Below are 22,405 nucleotides of genomic sequence, written 5' to 3' on the forward strand. Positions count from 1 at the left end.
TATATATATATATATATAACAGCTTGTGTTGCTGGAGAAATGGCTTAGCCAGTAAGAACATCTGAAAAATCATGAGAAACTGAGTTCAAATCCCAGTATCTATGTAAAAAGCCAAGTGTCCCTAATACTATGAAGAACAAGGACAGAAACAGATTTCTGGGACTTGCTGAGGACCAGCTCCAGATTCAGTGACAGACCCACCCTGTCTTAAGAGACCAAGGTGAAGAGTGGCAGAGAAAGATGTCATTCTCGGGTGTCACAGATACATCCACAGATATGAGCCTATACACAACACTCATTACACACATTTTCACACACAAATTAAAACTTAGCTTTGCTGTTTTATCCCTTTTATTGAAAATATATTTTCTCATACAATATATTATGTTTTCTTCTCCCTATATTCCTCTCAGCTCCTCTCCACCTCCCTTCCCAGCCAGATCCACTCCCTTTCTGTCTCTCATTAGCAAGCAAATAGGTAGCTAAGGGATAATAATAAAGTGGAATAAAATGTAATAAGAGCAAACAGAAACAAATCAGAACAGGATAAAACAGGTGAATGGTATATAAAAAAGGAAAAGCACAAGAAACAGATATAAACACAAAGGCACGATTGTTCACACACTCGGAAATCTCATAACACAAAAGCAGAAACTATAATGTATGTGTGTGTGTGTATATATATGTGTGTGTGTGTGTGTGCTGGAGGCTAGCCCCAGTGGGTCTTCTTTATTCTTAATTCTCCTTGAGGCAGCAGAGGGGGAAGAGTGTCAGTGTGAGTGAGACTCAGTCTTACGAGAAATTGAGGGTTGCCGTGTAATAATAAAACATTTTCCTATCTCAGTTCTAAGTCTCTTTGCTTCAGTAGCTGACCTGCCTTCTAAGTTCCTCTGAGGCGAGAAACTGTTCAGCACCTCATCCTAAAACAGCAGACTAAGTAACCCCTGTTCTATCTCCGTAAGAATTGCAAGGCTTTAACTTTCATCCTGCTAGTTGAAGTCACAGGAAGAAACGGGGACACTTTGAAAAGTGATTTTAGCATTTATTTCTAAGCTATGAAAAGCCCTAGGAAAGCTCTCTAAGAAGAAGGTGGGGCTTGTAAGAATAAGGGGTCTAAGAAAAGGAGGATAAGCAGAGTCTAAGGAAAGCAGGCTAATGAGAATACAAAGGGTGGGGGGTTCAGGAGAGATTGTGAACAAGCTCTCTTCTCTATCCCCACCACTTCTACATCTCTCAGAATACACGAGCATATGATAAAAGGTTCGTCATAAATTTACATATAAATTCAAACCATAAATCGAATAAGAAGTTTACAACAGAGAATGTTTACATGAGTATCCATTAGGAGTAATTATCTGGCTAAACAGACATCACCTGTCACCAGCTTTTTGCAGGCTTGTAGAGAGTTAAAAAATGTAACTAAGTTATTAGTGAAGTTTTGTATAAATAAACCCAGTCAATATTTTATCTTCTATCCTAGCACCTATAATAAATCATAAGTTCCCTTTTTATGACCTTTGGTTAATGATTTTACATCTTTTTGGAATGTGTTCTAAGTTGCAGAATGCCAACTTATTATCTCAGAAGCAATTAACTCGTGACACTAAAGACTGGCAGAGTTCTCATTGCAGTTTTGACTATCAGAAAGAATTTAATACCAGTGTTATTAAAAATCTTAATAATTACTATAAATTTAGAAATTCTTATAGGATCACACTTAAGGATTAAGATCATTTATTTGTCTATATGGCATCACTACAGGACAGTACATCTTTGTTGTTCTACAGAGATCTGCTCAAAAGGGTAGGCTAATACCTAGTGGTTGTTATATGTGTTTAATAATAATAGAAAAAGTACATTAATAGGAATCTTTTCTAAAATGAATTTCTCCTGGGCCTTGCCTATCAGAGTTCCATCACAGATTTTTTTTAATCTAAGGTGGAGTCATCTCAGGAAAATTATTTGCTAAATGTATAGCATTCTCCTATGACAGCTCCTATGTATGTGTATATGTATATGTATATGTATGCTGACCCAACAAGGAACCTCCAAAAATGTAGTTGAGTTCATTTTTCTGTTGGAATTTCTCCTGCTGGGCATGAGTAGTTTGTTTCTTCACTAAGACTTCTTGAGAAAATTAAGTTTTCATTTGCAAATGATTATCAACTGGAGATTGCTTCTGTGTTAGGGATGGGGGCATGTGTCCACTTCTTTCAGCTCTGGGACTCTAGTGCAGACCTGTGTAAACTCTGAGCATGCTGTTTTGGTCTCTGGCTAACATGTGTATTGGTCTTTATATATTTAGAAGGCCATTTTTCCTTGGTCGTTTCTGGCTCTTATATTCTTTTTGCCTCCTCTTCCACGGGGTTCCCTGAACCACGAGGGGAGGGGTTGATGGAGACGTCCCACTGAGGGTTGAGTGTTCCATAGTCTCTTAACTATCTGTATATTGTCTGGCTTTGGATCTCTCTATTTATTTCCATCTACTGCAGAAGAAAACTTCTCTGATGGTGACTGAGCAAGACACTGATCTATGAGTATAGTAGTATGTCGTTTTATTGCTGCATTTCTTTAGTAGAATAGTAGTATTTATCCCTTCCCCTAGGTTCCTGGGCTACCTACCTGGTCTCAGGTTCTTTATCACTCAAGCAGTAGGTTCAGGAATGGGCTCTATCTCATGGAATGGTTCTTGAGTCAAATCAGATACTGGTTGACTAGATCCACAGGCTTTGTACCACCATTTGGCACTCCTTGCTGGGAGGACACCATTGTAAATGAAAGGATTTGTAGCTGGGTTGGTGTTTATGTTTCTTCTTTGGTAGTGTGCAGAGTGCCTTTCAGTACTAAGTTCATTAACCTGCAGAGATGGAGGCTCAAGAGAGGGACCAGCTCAAGCTCTCCATGTTGAATGAGTTGTGTAGGAATTGTCTACCACAGCTGAGTCTTGCTAACACTTTGTGATGAGCAACCTATAGTCTAGTCTTGCAGTAGCCTGGGTTGTTTGGGAGTTCCCATGGGACTACTGTGGCCAGCAACTCAATTAAATAGAACCCATTACCAGTTTTGGGAGTTTGAATCTGTGACACAAATTTGTTGTTGGGGCTCTGTCTCACCCATTGTTTGATAATTTCATTTATATCTTAGAAATTTCATACACACACACACACACACACACACACACACACACACACACCTTGACTTATACATCTTGCATTAGTATCTTTCTGCTCTCCTTCAGTTGATGTGTATGTGTATGTGTGGAGGTTTCTACTATGTCAGGTTTCCATAGTACCCCTCTAATGGTCCTTAATTTGAACCTACCACTTGGCACACTGTTTTTCTACAGGAGAAATGGGGATCAGGAGCCCTTTCAGGCCCAAGCCTATGCAAAGAAGCCACTTCCCCAGCCCTCTGCTCTTGGTTGGATTAAGGAACCCAGTGCAGTGCTTGACCTCAGTCTTATCTTCCTGGGATGGAGGCTGTGGTCTTAGAAGAGGCCAAGAAACAGTATAGGGTAGGGGTACAGCCAGCAGCTCTACCCCAGGAGCATTAAGGGACCATGAGTATGTTTAGGAGTGGCCCAGGGTCAAAGATAACTGGCCATGTTTCTTTCTCTCTCTTCCAGGACTACTTGGACCTGGCTGCATCCACCCCTTCGGACTCACTTCTCTATGACGACGGGCTCTCAGAAGAGGAGACGCCCCTGGTGGACTGTAACAATGCACCCCTCCCGCGCTCCCTCCCTTCCACATGGATTGAAAACAAACTCTATGGTAGAATTTCACATGCATTTACTAGATTCTAGCAACGCTGTCCCCTCTGCACCATCCCAACTCTTTGTAAGAGTGTTTCCAATCCCACCGAAACCAAAGGCTCCTCTGAACCCTTTTCTTTGTAAATATCTGACTTTGCATCTAGTTTACATACATTCAGGCATTTTGCAGCTTTGTCTCTCTAAAAGGATGTGAAAATAAGTGTCATGACCACACACAGCCCAGCAACTTAAGATGACACAGGAGAAGCAGATTAGAGCAGAATTCTCAGGGGCCATTGGGAAGCAAATCATAGTACTTCTGACTTCGTTACTTAAAGTTGCCTGGTCTGGGGAGGGGGTAAATTTTGCCAGGGGAAGCTGGCCAGCCCCAGCTTGTAGTGGCAGCAAAGAGCTAGGGTATCCCCAGGCTGCTTCTGGGCTGGTGTGTGCCTCGTCCATATTCCCACCGCCAGCTATGTGTGCACCGCCAAGCAGTGTGGGGCAGCGGGGAGACCACATGGGCCCCGGGCAGACACCAGACCGCTGCTTTCACATCCTTTGCACACCCTACCACCATCACGATGTTGTCACTTACGAAGCCAGTGCTAAATACTGAGCCAATGCTTTCTGAAAGAACATAGTATGTGGTGCTGCGGCCTTGCAATGGACAGTAAATACGGTTCTTGCCAAAACTCCTTCTTTGTCTTGGATTAAATACTTGAAATTTTTTCTGCTTCCTAACTTCCTCATTGATGCTTTAAAAAAAGAAAAAAAAAACAGTCTTGCAGTTTCAAACTAAGGTAGGTTCTTTCTGCATGCTTCCTGAGTCACAGGTCCTCACTACATTCCTTGTACGGACAGCACTGTAGGGCAGCCTGTGTGCGCCTCCTGTGGGAAAGGAAGGAAGCCTTCCTCCATTTTAGCAGGGATAACAAGTGAATAATCCCTAGAGTGTCCCACTCCAGGAAGCCATATAGGTCAGCCATTCGCTGATGCGTCACACTGTCCTGGGAAAACAGTCAAGCGCTTCACCAGATCTATTTCAGTTTTGAGACTCTAGACGCACAGACGCTGAGACTGGTATAGCGTGTGCTAAATTGCCTTTACGTGATATTACCTGCGTGTAGAGCAGTGTTCTGGAAACCTGGGATGCAGAACCATCAATGGAATTGGCACAGAAAAAGCACAAGTTGGTTTAACCGTCAAAGGGAGTTTTGCCAAGGTCTTACTGTCTGCACGTGAAGTTTGAGTCCTTCAGTGCAGAACAAATTATCTGTTTTCATTTTTAGGCATGTCAGACCCGAACTGGCCTGGAGAGAGTCCTGTACCACTCACGAGAGCCGATGGCACTAGCACTGGGTTCCCAAGATATGCAAATGATAGTGTATATGCTAACTGGATGGTCTCACCCTCAGCGGCAAAATTAATGGACACATTTGATAGTTAACATTTTCTTGTGAACAGTAATGGACTCCCAAGGGGGAAGAAACATGCCAAGAGCATCAAGCCCACCGGCCCCTTTGTGCACATCAATACTGGCCAAGACCAGCCTCGGGTGGCAGACTTGTTTTCTGTAGTTTGTTTTAGCTGGTTTCCAAAATGGTTTTACTTCAAATAGCTGGTGGTCCTCCCTCCTGGTGATCCTCCCTCCTGGTGGTCCTCCCTCTCGATGGTCGTCCTTCCTAGTGCACCTACCTGCCACACTGGGTGGGTGCTCTGAGTCTCTGGTTAGATCCCCTTTCCCTTCAGCATTGGCTAGGACCCCTGTTGGTCTGTTCATCAGTAGCCACCACGAGCTCTGTTTATGTGTGGGGTCTGCCATTCACAACTTGAATGAGAAATTGTACCTGAACTGTCTGATTTTCCTGATTGATAAAAATCTGCCACATACCCCCCCAAATGTTTTAACATGAAGCACACATACAGACATCAGTTGAAAACCCTGACCAGAATGATCTTTCCTTGCTCAGAATGAAAGCCCAGCATAGGACTGGGTAGTTGCTTCCAGCCAGGTCTACTAGGGCTGGAGGGGAGAAGGAAGCCTCAGGGCTGTCGTCGGCCCAACATATGACATCCTAAATACAGATTTTTTTTGGGGGGGGTTGGTTTTTTGGGGTTTTTTTTTTAACCATATGGCCTTTTCTTAGGAAAATGTTTTGTTTCTGACATGGGTAAATGGCTCTTAGATTTAGCACAATGGATAGATTTGGTGTTGCCCTTGCCATGTACAAGGCAGCCGGAAAGAAGTGACCCCACAAGACAGTTTCCCCCTGTTGAGCCCTCAGCATCATTCTCACATCCAGCGCTGCTGACTCCTACCCGCTGACTAGAACCGGGTGGAGAAGCGGGGCGTTTGGAGTGGAGCATTCTTCAGGCCCGGAATAGATGGCAGCAGAGGCCTTGAGCCACAAATGCTGCCCCCTGGCACAGCATTCTGCAGTCCCACCTACCCACCAAAGAGTGCCCATCCTCTGCTCGGGGACAGGTGGGTCTGTCTTATTTTAATTTCTATCTTGTCAGCTCGCACCCAAAGGGAAGGACAGTTCGTCTAGTTGTATTAGAGGTTTCCCTGACAACGACTGAGGTGGAAGAACAAGGTTTTGGCTCTTATAGAGCTTGCGTGAAAGGCACACGGATCAGCTCTCCCCGTCCGTCCTTTATGCTGCTATGGTACGTGTTTTGGTCTCTGTTCTGACCACAACTCATGTGTAAGGTTCTTGTCTTTCTGTACTGACAGTTGTAGCCACAGACACTCCACACTCCTCTAGGGTTTTAGGAGTGGCTCTTGGAAGTTTCTTTGGCCGTCTATGGACTGTCACTTCCCACAAAAAGGTCACATTACCAAAACACTGCCTGGTCTTCAGACTTCAAGCACTGTGATAGGACTTTTAAATAGTCATAATAAAATACTATATTTTATGGGCATTTCACAAACACAGTAAAATTGTGACATTTTATGTGGCTGAGAATGCTCAGATAAGTATACCGGATAGAGCCTTATGGAGTGTGTGTAATACTTTTGTGCACACATAGCCAGGCAGACAGAAAGATGAAAAATTTTGACGTATAATATGGCTTTAGTTTGGGCCATTTTTTTTCAGATACACTGTGATAAGGTTTTTTTATATAAATATCTCTAGTTATGGGGCCGATTTTGTTTTTCAGATGTGCTTAATGGTAGTTTTATTAAATGCAAAAATACGGATAAATTCAAATTCTTCAACATGCCTACACAGTAAGTGTGAATTGCTACAGCAGGTTAGCTCTCAAGGGCTGAGCTCCACATTTAAATAGCTGGCCCATCTGTGGGGAATTAACACTTAATTAATAACCATTTGTCTGTTGCTGAGATATAAACGTACCCATACTTGTTAAAGTACCTATACTTGTTAGCACTACCGGACAGAGTTTTTCAGCTATATATATATATGTGCAGAAGTTATCACATATTAAAAATTATTGAGTATTAAGTAGCAATCTGTCGGCCACTAAAATTTGTAAGATCCATTTAAGAAAGGCTATTCAACCATACCGTGTTGGCTTGTTTTTGTAATCAAGGTGACTAAGGAAATAATTTCAGTTGTGTAAATAAAACGATAAATCATAAAATGTGTCAACTTTTTCTCTTTAACTTCTTGGTTGCAAAAAAAAATCAGCTTGCTGATGTGGAAGTTTCTACATGTAGTTAAAATGTCACAGAGAATCTATTGTAATTGTGGGAGAGTAATGCTGAAAAAGGACCAATGGCTCTTTGTTGTGTCGCTGGAATACACAGCTAACGTGATTCTAGGATTTCCTCTCTAGAGTCAGGGATGTCCTCCCTGCTGGGGACCTGCCTTAGAACAAATAGTGGCCAAGTATTGATAGTCGCTGGTCTCTGGAACTCTTAGCTGTTAATTTTCTAGAATTTCAGTTATCTCTCAGTTAACATCGCAGAATGTGGAGGGAAACTGTCCTTAGCCACTTACGAAGCTTAACATACCAGCTACTTAACGTTCATTTTAGCCCCAATCCAGGGCAGTGACAAACGTTTGCTGTTAATACCAGTGTGGTCTATAACCACATTGTGTGCTGACTGCTAAGAGCCTGAATCATTTTCAGTGCACACGTGTGCTCACAGACTTTACATGTATCACCCAGAAACTGACTCTGGCCTCAGATAGTATAAGCGGCCTTAAGTATTACCTAAACATGGACTACACACCGTGAAAGATTCCTCCCTTGCATGTCCTGCCATGTGGCCAGCTTAATTGGGTGGAGAACTATCTAGATCCAAGGACATGTCCTAGATAAAAGTTTCCTATAAGAAAATAGTTAAAGGAGAAGCATACTTGCCACTGTATAAAGAAAGCATTTCTCCCTAGGCAGGCAGGGTGGAGGGCAGCCATCCCTCTCCTTTAAGCATGTTCACATAGCATATTCAGCTTCTCCTGCCTGTACATGACTGGTCAGGAAGATCAGGGATTCTGTGCCCCACCCTGGCCTCTACTCCCATCTTACAGAAAGTCTTCTGATTTTGATTGCAGCACCTTAGCTGAACTCCATAGTTTCCCACTTCACTGGGGATTCACAGATGGAACGTCTTAGGTAAGATCACAGGAGACCATATTTTGTATATAGGGAATGGTTAATTGGGCACATTGCCATATCCTGTAGCAAGGCCAGTGAGTGTCCTGAGAGTAAGCATCATTCTCTTTCGGTGTTAAGGAAACAAACATGTTCAGTGTTTCAAAAAAAATTGTAAGTGTATTATTGTGTGTTGTGACAAGTAACAAAATTTGCAGCTACAAGAATGTTAAATAACAAGACCTGGATAATGAGACATCTCAACTGAAGGTCAGGCATGGGAAACTTGACAGGGACACATCTTGGTGTGGTGGCATTGCAATGAACGGGATCAGTAGTAAGGACTTTGAGCCCACAGCCTGAGACCGTTCCAGCCACTATGACTTCACCAGCTCTGCTCTGCACTAGGATACTTGTGTCGGATGACACAGTAATTCAAGTTATAAATAAGTGTTGTTAAGAAAGGTAAGGGAAATCATTCTGCAGCTTAAATAGCCAGTTTTCAGTTTAGGGGTAGGAACATAATAGTTCATAATGAAGATACCTTGAAAACAGTCAACCTCATTAATAAAAAAAATTAAGGTCTCTGTTTGTTTTATCTTTGTCATGTGTATACTTAGGACTAAAGCAACTGTGTTTTGTTTTTGTTCTGGGTGGGTTTTTCTTTTCTGTTTGTGTCTCACTTCACACCGACCCTTTCATGGGTTTAGAAGTGTATAGTCTATGTTTAGGTAATACTTAAGGCCGCTTATACTACCTGAGGCCAGAGACGATGGCCAGAGGACTGTAGCTGGCGGCTGGTGCCTGTATCCTAGCCCTGTTGTGGGGCCTCCTTTCCCATCGAGGCATGGCTTTCACATATCTTGGGTTTTCCTTGAAAGGCTTAAAGGACTTGGGAATTTTCCTGGTGACTCTGGGAATCGGTCCTGGTAGTCTGACATTCTTGAATTCTTCAAAAACATAGGGTCAAGGATCAGACCTGAAGCTTGAGGGCTGTTAGTTTACAGATAGAGACATGGGCTTAGAAGGATTCTGAAGAACAGAAAAAAATGCTTACCAGGCAAGAGAGATACCAGGATCACAAAAATGACTAGTACTTTTGACACTTGGGAGGCTAAGACAGGAAGACCATCACTACAGTGTGCGACTCTTCCTCAAAAAGAGGAGTGTCTTTAAGGATGGAAGAATTCTGGCTTCTTAGAAAACACTCGGAGAAGGAAGTATTGCAGTAGCTTGCCATCTTAAATACCTGCATTGTGGTTGCCTATTATTTACAAAGGATAAGTTCTTAGTGCCTAGGGGGAAAAGACACCAACCTTTTGAACGGCTAGCAAGTTGTGCAGAAAGGAAGCTCCAGCTTCCATGGGTTGATGCCCATGCTAGAGTGGGCTTTTGCTAAGGCAGCTCTCTGTGGGTCATGTATGCCACTATAAGTCACCCAAAGAAACTCATGGGATCCCCAAGGAGGACTTTGGTGCTCTCACTAATGACTGTTACTGGTTCCCTATGTGGAAGGTATAGACATTCGTTCATGTTTCTCTGGAATAGTGTCACACAACAAAGAGTTAATTTGTCTGGACCTCTGAGGCATTTCAAGGAGAAATGAAGCTAACATCTGTCTGAAATCATCTGGTGCTACCATGCCACTCTCTTGGGGCCTCCTGAGATTAGGAAAGAAACAGTCCCCATTCCTCCTCTTCAGAGTCAGAATTTAAACATGCATTTTATAATGCCTTCTTGAATCTCACCAGACGTCATCCTTTGTGGAGTTCCTTGGTTTTAGCCATAGCTTTAGGTAAGCCTCCTGTTTAGAATAATAGCTTACTATAGCAGTTTTTCCTTTTCTAGCTTCAATATAACCCCTTCTGGTAGAGTCCTCCTTCTTTGGAATAATCCTATCTCTGAGAAATAGAAGTGTAAAAGCTACTTAACTTGCTGGCCTTTTTTGGTGGCAATTTAAGTCAAGAACAAACTCACCAACTTCCAAAGCCATGTGTACTCAATAAATAAATCCTGTTTTGTCTCTGTGTTTGTTCCCTGGCCTATCTGCTTGATGAGCTGTTTGTGCTATCAACAACATAGAATGACATTTGTTTCAGGTGGAGGTCTACAGTCTAAAGGAGAGCTTCCATTGTTACAGTACAGCCTACTGGGTAACTTGTAACCTCAGTGTCATACATAGTTCATTCACCAGTAAGTACTGAGTCAGCTTTCTCATGAGAATCTAATACACTGGCATGAGATCAGACTGTAGGACAGTTACCAGGCTTCTTTCCTTGAAGGGCATCAGAGAGGCAGAGGTCCATGCTGTTGTGAAGGGTAAAGAAGACAGGAAAGAACAGTAGAATCTAGTCAGAAATTAGCTGACCCAGGAGTAGGAAGGAGGGAAAGGAGCGTAATGAGAAAGGGCAGCAGTGGGCAAAACACGATGTATACATATGAAAATTCAGCAATCAAACCCATTATTAAAAAAAAAAAAAAAAAAAAAAGCAACCAACCCTGCCCACCTTGTTTCTCCAGTAACAGAATGGAGGTGTTATTGGTGTCAGCCATGAGAAGGCCTTAGTACCTTAGGGTTCCCTAAGAGAAACAGCAAATATAGTGAAACTGTATTACAAAGTGGTAACTGTTACATTGGCTGACACAGTGTGGGCTATTTAGTCCAACAATAGCTGTCTCCACACTGGAGAAGCTGAGAACCCAGAAGCTCTTCAGACGCGCTGGATCTGATGCCTAGGGCTGAGGGATTCTAGAGAGCTGTGGGCCTTCCTCTGGTTTTGAAATCATGAAGAACCTGGGTTCAATGTCAACAGAAGATAGGGACTGTGTAAATGCACTCACCAGGAAGGAACAAAGGCAGACAGGTAAAAGCAGTACCAACTTCCCTTAAACCTCTTTACGCTGCTACCACCCTGGGAAGGTGCCACCAGCTAATCATCAGGGAGAACCCTCACAGGACCGCCCAGAAGCATCTCTTAGTTGATCCCTGATCAAATAAATCAAGTTGAGAGCCAAGACTAATCATCATAGGCTGTCAGTGCAGGTTTAATGGTTTTTCTAGTTCTTTGAGGCACAGGGTGGAAGTGTGGATAATGGTGTCTTAGAACCTACTAGAAGTTTTAATTAGTTCTGCTCCTGTCATCTTCCCCTCCCTAAATGGTAAGATGCAGAAAGCAAAGTTTGATGTGGAATAATTCTGACCTGCCTGTGCGTGGAGAGGTCCTAGGAAGCCCCCAAGGGGCTCAGAGGCTGTACTTGCTATTAACTATCATGGGTCCATTTGAAGAGAATGTATCATTGGACTGTTTCTACCCCCCAACCCCCCAAAATGACATGGAGACTTTCTGTTATTTATGAAAGCTTAGGCCTTATAGCTTAGGCGTGTTCCCAACTAGCTTATAAATCTTCATTAACCTACTTATTCTAGTCCACATGACCTGTTACCTCTCACTATGTCCCTGTAGGTATGACTTACTTCCTCCCTCCCTGTCCGGCTGATGAACCCCACCCCCACCCTCCCACCTCTCAATTCTTTCCCAGAGTTCTTATCTTTGTCCTAAAGTTTGGGCCTTCCCTTTTCTGACTGGCAATAGGCCATCAGCCCTATATTAAAGCCAATCAGAGAATACCTTAGGTGAGGAAAGACAGAGACATACTTTCACATAGTGCATGAAAACGTTACCCCAACAAGTAAGTTTCTTATTAAGATTTATTAAGAGGGGTTGATGGCTCAGCAGTTAAAAGCACTTAACTCTTGCAAAGGGCCTTGGTTCAGTTCTCAGAATCCAAGTGGTGTTTGCAACCACCTGTAACTCCAACCTCGGGGAATCTGGTAACATGTTCTGACCTCTGTGGACACCAGGCACACATAGGACACACATCGTGCACAAACACACATGCAGCCAAAACACTCATACTAAAAAAATAGGTCCTTAAAAAGTTAAATATTTTCCTTTAGAAGAGTTGCCATGATCATGGTGTCTCTTCACAGCAACAGAAACCCTAAGATGCCAAGGAATGTCAGAAACTACCAGAGAAAATGTGAAAAAGGCTTCTCCACAAGACTGCAGAGTCAGACTATAATGCCTGCTGTTGAGCTACAGCCTCCAGAACAATGAGAATCCAATGGCTGTGTTCCTGTGTCGCCTTGTTGGTGACAGCTGCAGAAACTCTAGAAAGTAAACCGCTGACCTGAATCCATAGTTATTTCTTCTGTTAGATGTGCAGAGCCACAGGTTTACTTTGGTACCTGCCTGGATTATTTTTCCTTTCCATATTCTTATCTGGTGTTACAGATCAGTAAGGGGCTATCCCTCACTCCACTCCCATTATAGAACCACACCTCCAGTTTCAGGTTTAACTCCACAGAGAAAGTTATTTGAAAGGGCTGCTTTTTGAACTTCCAAGTTAAACAGTATATTTTCTAATTAATTCTCAAAATCTCTATGGTGTTTTGAATAAGATGGCCTCCATAGGCTCAGATATTTGAATGTTCGGGTCCCCAGCTTGTGGAACTGTTTGGGCAGAATTAGGAGGTGACCTTGTTGGAGTAGGTGTGGCTTGTTGAAGGAGGTGTGGCTTTGTTAGAGGATGGGTGTCACTGGGAGTGGACTTTCAGGTTTCAAAAGCCCAAGCCAGGCCCAGTCTTATACTCTCTCTGCCTGCAATATATAAATCAGAGGTAGACTCTGAGGTGTGCTCCAGCACCACTGCCATGCCTAATTGCCTGCTGGCCTCCACACTTCCACCATAATGAACATGGACTAACCTCTGAAACTGTAAGCAATGCCCAATGAAATGCTTCCTTTATAAGATGCCTTGGTCATGGTGTCTCTTCACAGCAAGAGAACAGTAACTAAGACAATCTCTAACATTAGCTTTTTTTTAATCATGTGATAACATTATAATCCAGTCTTTTATTGCAAATATTTTAGATGCAGCCTTAAGTGGCTTCAGTCTCCTGCTTTGAGCCTTTTCATGGGCTGTGTTAGTACACAGAGAAATTCTATGGGACCCTTTCTGGTTAAGTCTACCTGCTTTTACCATTCAAGATTTCGAATTTTAGAGGTAGAACCAAATATTGTCATTCTATGACTAATTGCTGGTATTGTCTAGGAAAATCCTTAATTATTGTTTCTAGTTTTTCAGGGAAAAAATTCTCTTTATGTTTTGATTACATTTACTTACATGTGACCATGTACACATTTGCATGCCACAGTGTACCTGGAGGTCAGAGGACAACTTTCAAGAGTCTCTTCTTCCATCATATTGCTGTGAAGAGACACCATGACCAAGGCAGCTCTTATAAAAGAAACCACTTCACTGGGACTGGCTTACCGTCTCAGAGGTTTAATTTGTTTTCTTCATGGTGGAAATCGTGGCAGTGTCCAGGCAGACATGGTTCTGGAGGAGCGGAGAGTTCTACATCTTGATCTAATAGCAACTGAAGACTTTGTCTTCTACACTGGGAGTAACCTTAAAGCCCACCAACACAGTGACACACTCCCTCCGTCAAGGCCACACCTACTCCAACAAGGCCACACCTACTCCAACAAGACCACACCTACTCCAACAAGACCACACCTACTCCACCAAGGCCACACCTACTCCAACAAGACCACACCTACTCCAACAAGACCACACCTACTCCACCAAAGCCACACCTACTCCAACAAGGCCACACCTTCTCTAATAAGGCCACACCTACTCCACCAAGGCCACACCTACTCCAACAAGGCCACACCTTCTCCAATAAGGCCACACCTACTCCAACAAGACCACACCTACTCCAATAAGGCCAAACTTCCTAATAGTGTACTCCCTATCACGAAGCATATTCAAACTTGTTAGTCTATGGGGCTATACCTATTCAAACCACCACACAAACCATTGCCCATTGTGCCTCGAAAATATTCTTCACTTTGGTCCGTAAGGCATTTCCCAGCTGAGTGCTTATGTTCAGTTACTTGTTTACAAATGTTCCTTGGTGAAGTGAATGCTTTTCAGAGAGGGTTCAACAGCTGCAACTGTAAATACAGTGCAGGCACCCCTTCACTTAAAATGAGTCTACCTCCTGCTAACCTGACTAGAAGCTGGAAATGCCAGATGATGCTATGTGTTCACTCCGCCTCGCCAACAGAACATCATATCTTAATAATACAACCCACTGTAGTGTGCCTGGTTGGCCCTGAGGATTGTGTAGCTAACGAAGGGGCTGTGGATCAGCATGAGAGCTTACTGCTGTGGATTATCAGTGAGGGAAATAGAATGGGGAACAACCTCAAGCTGGGGAACCAGAATTCGATGTTACCACCCCAGGGAGGAGAGCCTGTGCAGAATGACAAGACTGGGGTGCAGGCGGCAGGAATCTGGAGTCAGGCAATGAAATGCTGGTGGAAATGTCGCCCTACCTTTGGTTATCAGAGCCAGATTTCATCCACTAAAATTTAAGCCTGGTGCTTGTAGTCTAGAACATGAGCTCAAGGAGCGGGGCACCCTGTACAGCTGCCTCTCTGTCGCTTTGCCACTGTGATGACTAACTCAAGATCCTTGGTCTCTTGCAGTCTACGGTATGCTTTTCACTCTGGCTGCATTCCCCCAGCAGGATTATTAATGCTTAGAGAGTCTTGTAAGTGTAAAGACAGAGTCTTACAGACACTAGATAGCAGTGCTGTGTTTTCTCCTACTCCCCCCAACCCCAGAAACTAGGAGACATATCCTAGCCAAACCAACCATCTCAAGGGTAAGAAGCCCAGAGACTGAGAAGGGCAGGCCTGCCAAGCTCACAAACTCCCAAACATAAGTGGTACACAAGAGGTTTCAGAGGAGAAGAATAATATGTAGCCTAGAAATCGTTCTTTTGATATTTTGGTGGAAAATGTGACTTTTTTTCTCTTCTGCCTGAGGTTAGATTGGAGAATTTTGAAGTAACTGCATTTGTAGAGGGGATTTCAAAGCAGCCTCCCTTCTGTTGCTGTGATAAAACACTAACCAAATATCCACGCAGAGAGGACAGGGTTTATCTGGCTTTCACTTCCACATCAAAGACCATCACTGTCAGAAAAGTGACTCAGCTAGGAAGCTGGATGCAGGAACTGAAACTGGAGCCATGGAGAAAGCTGCTTACTCGCCGAGTTCCATACTTTCTCAAGTTATGTTCTTATACAACTCCAAACCGCTTGTCCAGGGTGGTGCCACCCATAGTGGTCTGGTCAGTCCTCCCTCATCAATTCAACAGGCCAGCCTGATCGTGAAAGTCTTCCACTCACAATCTGTTTGTGTTGAGGTGAGAAATTACAGCCAGCACAACCTAGACTCTCTTCTGCCTTTTTGTTTTCTCTCTGGAAACTGAAGAACCAAGCTGTAGGTTTGGAAAGAATTAAAAGATTCAGATGAAGGGCTGGGAGACACGCCCACTGCCCAGTGTGTGTACACCAAATAAAAAATAGGCACATGGCTCTGCCCGAAGTGTGATCAGGAAGGAAGGAAGATAAAGGGAAGACAGCAAACACAAGCAGGAGAGAGGTTCAGCATCAGTGAGGCTAGTAAAGAAGGTTTGCAGTGTGCTAAAAAAGTGGGGTGGTTTTGAATTTATCGAATGGGAACATTTATTTCTCCTTTTGAAGGCTTTGCCAGAATTCATCCACTCACAACTTCAGTTAGAGCCCGTGTTTGGTACTGAGATGCCAGAAGCTGCACAGGAGGTCTTGTTCCCCACCACAGTCCCCATCCAATTTAAAGTGTCCCTAAGGAAAATCCAAGCCCGAGCATTTCCATAGCTGAACATGAGCCCTACATCTGTGAACTTCCTTTGTCTTTGAGATAGGCTCTCCACGTGTAGCCCAGGCTGCCCTGGAACTTACTATGTCATCCAGGAAGGCCTGAAAATTAGGGTTTTTCTACCTCAGCCTTCTGAGTGCTAGGACTATAGGTAGATGCCACACCTGGCTTCTGGGGACTTCTCAGCAACTGTTAATGAAATGTCAGGTATAATGTAGGCATGCCATAGATTGAGCTTGGACTAAAAGTGTCAAAGCTGCCAGTCTGGCATCAGGATTCACTGAGATTTCAGTGAGGTGCTCTATTAGTGCCTTGGAGAATATTTGTGTTGTTTCAGAAATGTAGCAGTGCTGGGCACTTAACCGTTTGCTTAAGGTTCCCGTGCTCCAAGTCTCCTAGGAGAGAATTCTGCTGCCTCTTTACACTCATATTTGGGACTATGGCTGGTAGACAGCAGGCAGCTAATTTGTGTTAACTGTTGTTTGTGAATATACTAGAGCAGACGAATGTCTGAGGTGACTTCAAGGTGCATCCTCAAGAGGCAGCTTTCGGGAAGAAGCTTTGTTCCTGACCACGGCTGACTCAATTGGCTTACGGTTGATGAGATATCTTCTGCCCAGATTTTCTCTTCTAATGCCACAGGGAAATCCTGAATACTTTAAGGGTCTGGACTGCCTAGCTCTAAGACAGGATTGCTGACTGCATATCCAGTCTCTTCCCAAGTTTTAAACTTCCTTTTTCCTCGTGCCATTTCTGGCCCGGAGATAAAGATCTCTTCACTGTTCAGTACAGATCTTCCCTGAGCAGAAGGCTTGTTGGCTATCAGCAGCCTCCTGCTAGTCAGCTCTCTGCCAGGATAGAGATTGTCAGATTAGCCACATGTGAGTCCTTAAAGTGTCCCTAGCGCATGATGTCCCATGCTATTTATCATTCAGTTGTTGGTTGTTTGGTTGTTTTTCGATAAATCAACTCCTTCAGCTGTGGGGCTTTCTGAGCAGGACACAGAACAGAAGAGGGAGGAATGGGCGTGTCCTGGCTGTAAAGAGAAAGGCCTGCCCCCCGGGAGGGCGGGACTTAGCAGTGGGAGGCGGAACCTAGATGTAGAGAGTGGAACCTGACGGTGGAAGGCGGAGCCGGGCTGTGGAGGGCGGGGCCTGGCCATGGGGGCGGGCGCGCGACGGCACCACACCCTCATTTTCTTCATTTCCTCGCGCGCGCCGGAAGTGGCGGTGCTCCGCGGCGGCGCGCCGGGCCGGCCAGCGCAGGGCGCTGGCCAGGTGTACAGTTCCCCAGAGGCGGCAGCGCTGAGCGGCGGGCGCGGTGAGTACCGCTGTCTGTGCCGCGCCTCTGGGCGGCGGCCGGTCCCCTCCGAAAAGCCCTTCGGGACGCAGCCGGGAGCGGCGCTTCACGGACGCGCCCTCCCGAGTCTGGTCCTGTTTTGGAGACCGCTGCTGCCAGAGACCGCTGGTTTGCGTGTCAGTTTTCTTTTTTTTTTAACCTACTCGTCATCATCTCTGCTGAGTGGCTAAACTTTTTACTGTGGGGTTGAACGCGTCCTCTCGCAGCAGCCCCCCTGCCTGTGACAAAACGCCCCCCTTTAAAAGATGCTCTTGGAGTAGGAATTAGGGATCCCCGGAGCCTGGGGAAAAAAACGGAGACTTGTCAGAATGCCCAGATAGTTTAGAATATTCCTGAATTTCTGAGCAAGTGGCTGGGTAATTTGTCAAACACCACAGCGGTGCTTGTGTCTGTGATGATGATTGGCAGCATGACAATTTGGTTACAAATCTAAAGCTTTTCTTTTTAAGTCCTTGTTAAATCTGGAGCTGTCTTTAGCTTGCTTTTGAAATGTACATGCAGGTGTCCTGACAGTTCTTGTCATTGAAGGCCCCTAGGCCTTTAATTCCTTGAGGATCAATGCTATCTCTTAAAGGTGTATTTAAAAAAAATCACCTTCGATTTCTGAAGTAATAAATGCTTTTGGACACACTGCTCAGGAATATTTGTTACTATTTGTTTAAAATTATGAGGTTAAACGAATGCAAAATGGATGTTGGGTTTTCGGTATATGAGGCTTAGGAGATTTGATATTAAACAACCAGCTTTAGTTTTAGATGATTAAGAAACTATCGTTCCTTCTACACTTCTTTTGTAGAGGTATAAAATATATACGAAGTCAACAAATGCATAAAAATTAACTGTCGGTGAATCTTTCCATGCTTATTACCTTGTCTGTTGCTAACACACATCAGATAGTAACTGTAGAGCATTCCCATGGTGCTCTGCTTCTTCCAAATAGGTTGTACCTCTGCTTCCCCATCAGTATTCTGACTTCCCTCGTCAGCCATTCATTTGGACTATTTTAAGCTTCATGTCAATGGAATTAATATATAGTATTCTCAGAATTTCCTTGTGGAAGTCACCCTTCATGTTTTTGATATATCATTCATATCATGGTATTGATAATTCTTACTGTGTAATGTGCCATTGATTGATGTGACTGTTCTATACACGAACAGGTGTGCTTCTAGATTCATGCATTCTTTGTTTTAGATTTTAGGAATGGTATAACATTCTTGTGAATGTCTTAGTGAGTATGTGAAAACATTTTACATGTCAGATGCAGAATGACTGAGACATACAATAGGGAAAACTTACATCTTAACTAACGTGGATGAGTTCTCTTTTAAAAGATTATCTTAAGTAAGACAGTCCTGAAGGGTGATTTTAAAAGTGTATCTATAATGAGTTATGGCATGGTGGTGCACACCTTTAGTCCCAGCACTCAGGTGGCAGAGGAAAGTGTGTCTGAGTTCCAGTCAAGGATATACCCTAAGACCCTATGTCAAACACACACGCATTCATTAAGTAACTATTTACACTTTGTATTTACTAGTGACAACCTCCTTGCAGACTCATTACATTTAACTATGTTTTACCCACAAGTCAGTTAGATCAGGCCACGATATGACTGCACAGTTTGATAACAGTTAGGTAAGAACAGTGTTGCTCAACTTAGTGGTTGTTAGGGGAAGTATGGTAGGTGTTGGGGAAATGAAGCACCAAAGGATAGGACTAAAAATGGATTGAAAAACCATGAGATCTCAAGACAAACACTTGCATAGATACTGTCACTCCGTAAGTACTAGGTGTAAGTGTAAAATTGAATTATAAGGTCAGTTTCAGATGTGAATTTTTAGATCACTATTGTTATTTAAATAACAGAACAATAATCACTAAATCTGTAGGAAGTCAGCATGTAATTTGAGTTTTAAGCATCAGTGCCCTCAAGTTTGGAAAGGTGCTTTGCCTACTGAACACACACACACACACACACACACACACAGAGAGAGAGAGAGAGAGAGAGAGAGAGAGAGAGAGAGAGAGAGAGAGAGAGAGAGAGAGAAATATTAGGGGTCACAATGTTGGCAAGCATAGGTCCACTTTTCCCTTTCTAATTTCTGGTTTTCTTCTCTGTGGGCCGAGATAATCAGAAAGTATGTGTAAAGATACCTGTGCCGGCAGCTCCTGAATCCAACTCTCTTACCAACACACAGAAGATGCCAAATATGTATTAAGGAAATAACAATATTTCTAAAGGCAAACATTTAGAAGTCTGTGAGTGAATGGATACACCAAAACTCTTAATATTGTTGAAGACATGTCCTTAAATACATCCTAATAAAAATTTTGAACTATGGAGAAAATTTATATACTTTTGTAAGCTTCCAAAGATAATGTTTTGTTTATTTATGAAGGAATAGAAATCAGTTCTTTAGACATTGTATGACAGCAGTGTAGTGTTCTAAAGTGTCCATGGAACAGGGTATGGTCATGCGTGTGTGCAGTCCCCTGAAGACTGAATGACTGAGAATTCAAGGCCAGCCTTGGGTACATTAGGAGATTCTGTCCTAGAAAATAAACCAAACAACAACCAAAAAATGCCCATTTTGAATTTGGAACCTTGTCTGTAACCCAAATCATTTGACCCATATCCAGTGGAATGCATGGGATACACAGTGTCAAAATGGAAAGTCTTGAAAACAATGTGGAGTTCAAAGAAAGCAGTAAAACTTATTTCTTAGTTCCAAGTTGTAGATAAATTTAACTAAGAAATGTAGTGCTCAGGATTTTTAAAGTTTTGTTTGTTTGGGGAGGTGCTTTTGCTTTCGTTTGTTTTTCAAGACAGGGTTTCTTTGTGTAACCCTGATTGTCCTGGAACTTGAGACCAGGCTGACCTCAAACTCAGGAAATCTACCTGCCTCTGCTGTCCTTGAGTGTTAAGGTTAGAGGTGTGTGCCACCATGCCCAGCCTGAATTTTTAAGTTCTTAATAAACTGGAGAAAACCTTTATTGAATGTGTCAGTCAGCTTTCTATTATTGTGATAAAATACCTAAAATAGAAAGAAATGGGTTATTTATTTATTTATTTATTTATTTTTGAAGTCTCCGCTTGTGTTCACTTGACCCTGTTGCTTTGGTGACAATACAGTGGGTCCAAAAACCAGAGAATAAGGAAGGACCTAAACTCCAGTATCCCCCACCTAGAGCACACTCCCAATCACCTAGCTTCTTTCTGCTGTTGCATAAGTAGTACTAATCCCAGTAGCACCATGACTTTGGAAGGACATTCCAGATCTAACTAGAAAGTAGAAAGTAAGTAAAGGCATATTGGACACTCATCCTAGGCAAGGGCAAGTTACATAAACGAATTACACTTAAGGGAATTTACGCGGGAGTTCTGTTTCAAGGATTTGTTTGTAAAGTGCTGCATTCAGGGTTGGGGTATATGAAAGCCAATCATGCCAACATAATTAATAGTGGCAAAAGATTTTGGAAGGATACACACATTTTCGGGATGGGGGTGAGGTAGGAGAGAGACTTTTCACTGTATAGCCTTAATTCACATTTAGCCCCTTTTTATCTTATGCACTTACTTTATGCTGTTTTAGAATAACCTTTTTTTTAAGCTGGGGGGGGGGGGTAATGTACAACCATAGTCCAGCTTTCTAGGATGCTGAGGCAGGAGGATCACTTGAGTTCAGGAGTTCAGGCTTGGTCATAGAAACATAAAGAGAATTGAGTCTCAGGAGAACTTAGACATCTATATAAAAAAAAAGTTTCAAAATAGAAGTAGCTATAGCTAGCTGGCAACCTATACACATATGACCTGAGGCCCAAGTGGGGGGGGGTTATATTTTTAAATAGCATGGGAAGGTAATACATTATGATGTGAAGTTTAGAAGTTCAGATTAATATCTCTTGAAACTCAACTCCTTCTGTAATTTCTGCATAGTTTGTAACTTTTTTTGTTCTACAAAGGCAGAATTGACTACCAGTGACACTCTTTGACCTAAAGTGTTTGCTTACCTCTCTACATGAAGGCATTTTGTGTATGATGAAGCTGACATTTCGAAGGAGTGTAAAAAGAATAATGAAACTTGCTTATCTGCTTGAGAAATAAGGTATGAATTTTGTATTAGGATTACTTCCAGTAGAGAATCTAAAACTGAAAAGTCATGTAGGAAAAACTTGATAGAAAAAAATTACATAGCAAAAAATGATACATGATGGTTACTGGGCACCTAATTCTTGTCTCCTGGAACTGGAGTTACTGCAGTTGTGAGCCACAGTGTAGGTGCTGGGAACGGAACCTAGGTTCCCTGCAAGATCAGCAAGTGTTCCTAACTGCTAACTCACCTCCCTAGCTCTTCCTTCAGATATTTAAAAGATCACTCCACCTTCTCTCACTTGTATTGTTTCTAAGAGTTTATTTTGTTTCATTAATGTTTTGAGACTTTATTTTTGTGTTTTGTCTGCATATATGTACTACACCACTTGTGTGCAGTATCCGAGGAAGCCCACACCTTGTTCTAGTCTACCTTTCCTGGCTGCCTGCCCCAAGCTGTGTGGACAGCAGGTGCCTTAGGATTCTACAACCATTAACGGTCCATACCTCCCTCTACTGAGATGGACTGAAATCTCACTGAAATGTGAGCCGAAATAAGCCTTTCCTCCCATAACTTGTTTCTATACGATATTTTGTCATATGATCAGAAAAGTCACTGATAATGTGCTTTTCTTTATCTCAGACTCTGAAATTTTCATCTGTGTCAGCAGCACTCAGTCAGCTTTAATTAATGATATTTTGATATTTTTCAATATGGCTGGTAATTTTTGTTTTATTTTGTTCTTTTCTTTCATTTTTTTAAAGACAGGTCTCAGATACCTGAAGCTGGCTTTAAAAATCCTATGTAGCTGAGGTTGGCCTTGAACTCCTGATTTTCTTCTCTCTACAACCCAAGT

The 22,405-nt window shown here is 42.9% G+C and overlaps 1 protein-coding gene across 12 annotated transcripts in view; it reads left to right on the forward strand.

Annotated features, from left to right (window-relative positions):
- Positions 1-5,201, forward strand: part of RET (ret proto-oncogene) — a gene marked incomplete at its 3' end in the record, with an annotated part of 39,073 nt that extends 33,872 nt beyond the window's left edge. For 7 of the 12 annotated variants that reach the window (XM_080914541.1, XM_080914546.1, XM_080914548.1 and 4 more), the window contains 2 exons: positions 3,626-3,773; positions 5,044-5,201. In XM_080914541.1, coding sequence (XP_080770667.1) covers positions 3,626-3,773; positions 5,044-5,201 — 306 coding nt within the window. Of the gene's footprint in view, positions 1-3,625; positions 4,321-5,043 lie in introns of those variants that run through there. The other 5 variants (XM_080914544.1, XM_080914543.1, XM_080914542.1 and 2 more) reach the window with 2 other exon arrangements.
- Positions 5,202-22,405: the final 17,204 nt, after the last annotated feature.

Source organism: Micromys minutus, assembly GCF_963924665.1.
Source record: "Micromys minutus genome assembly, chromosome: 3".
NCBI classification, from domain to species: Eukaryota; Metazoa; Chordata; class Mammalia; order Rodentia; family Muridae; genus Micromys; species Micromys minutus.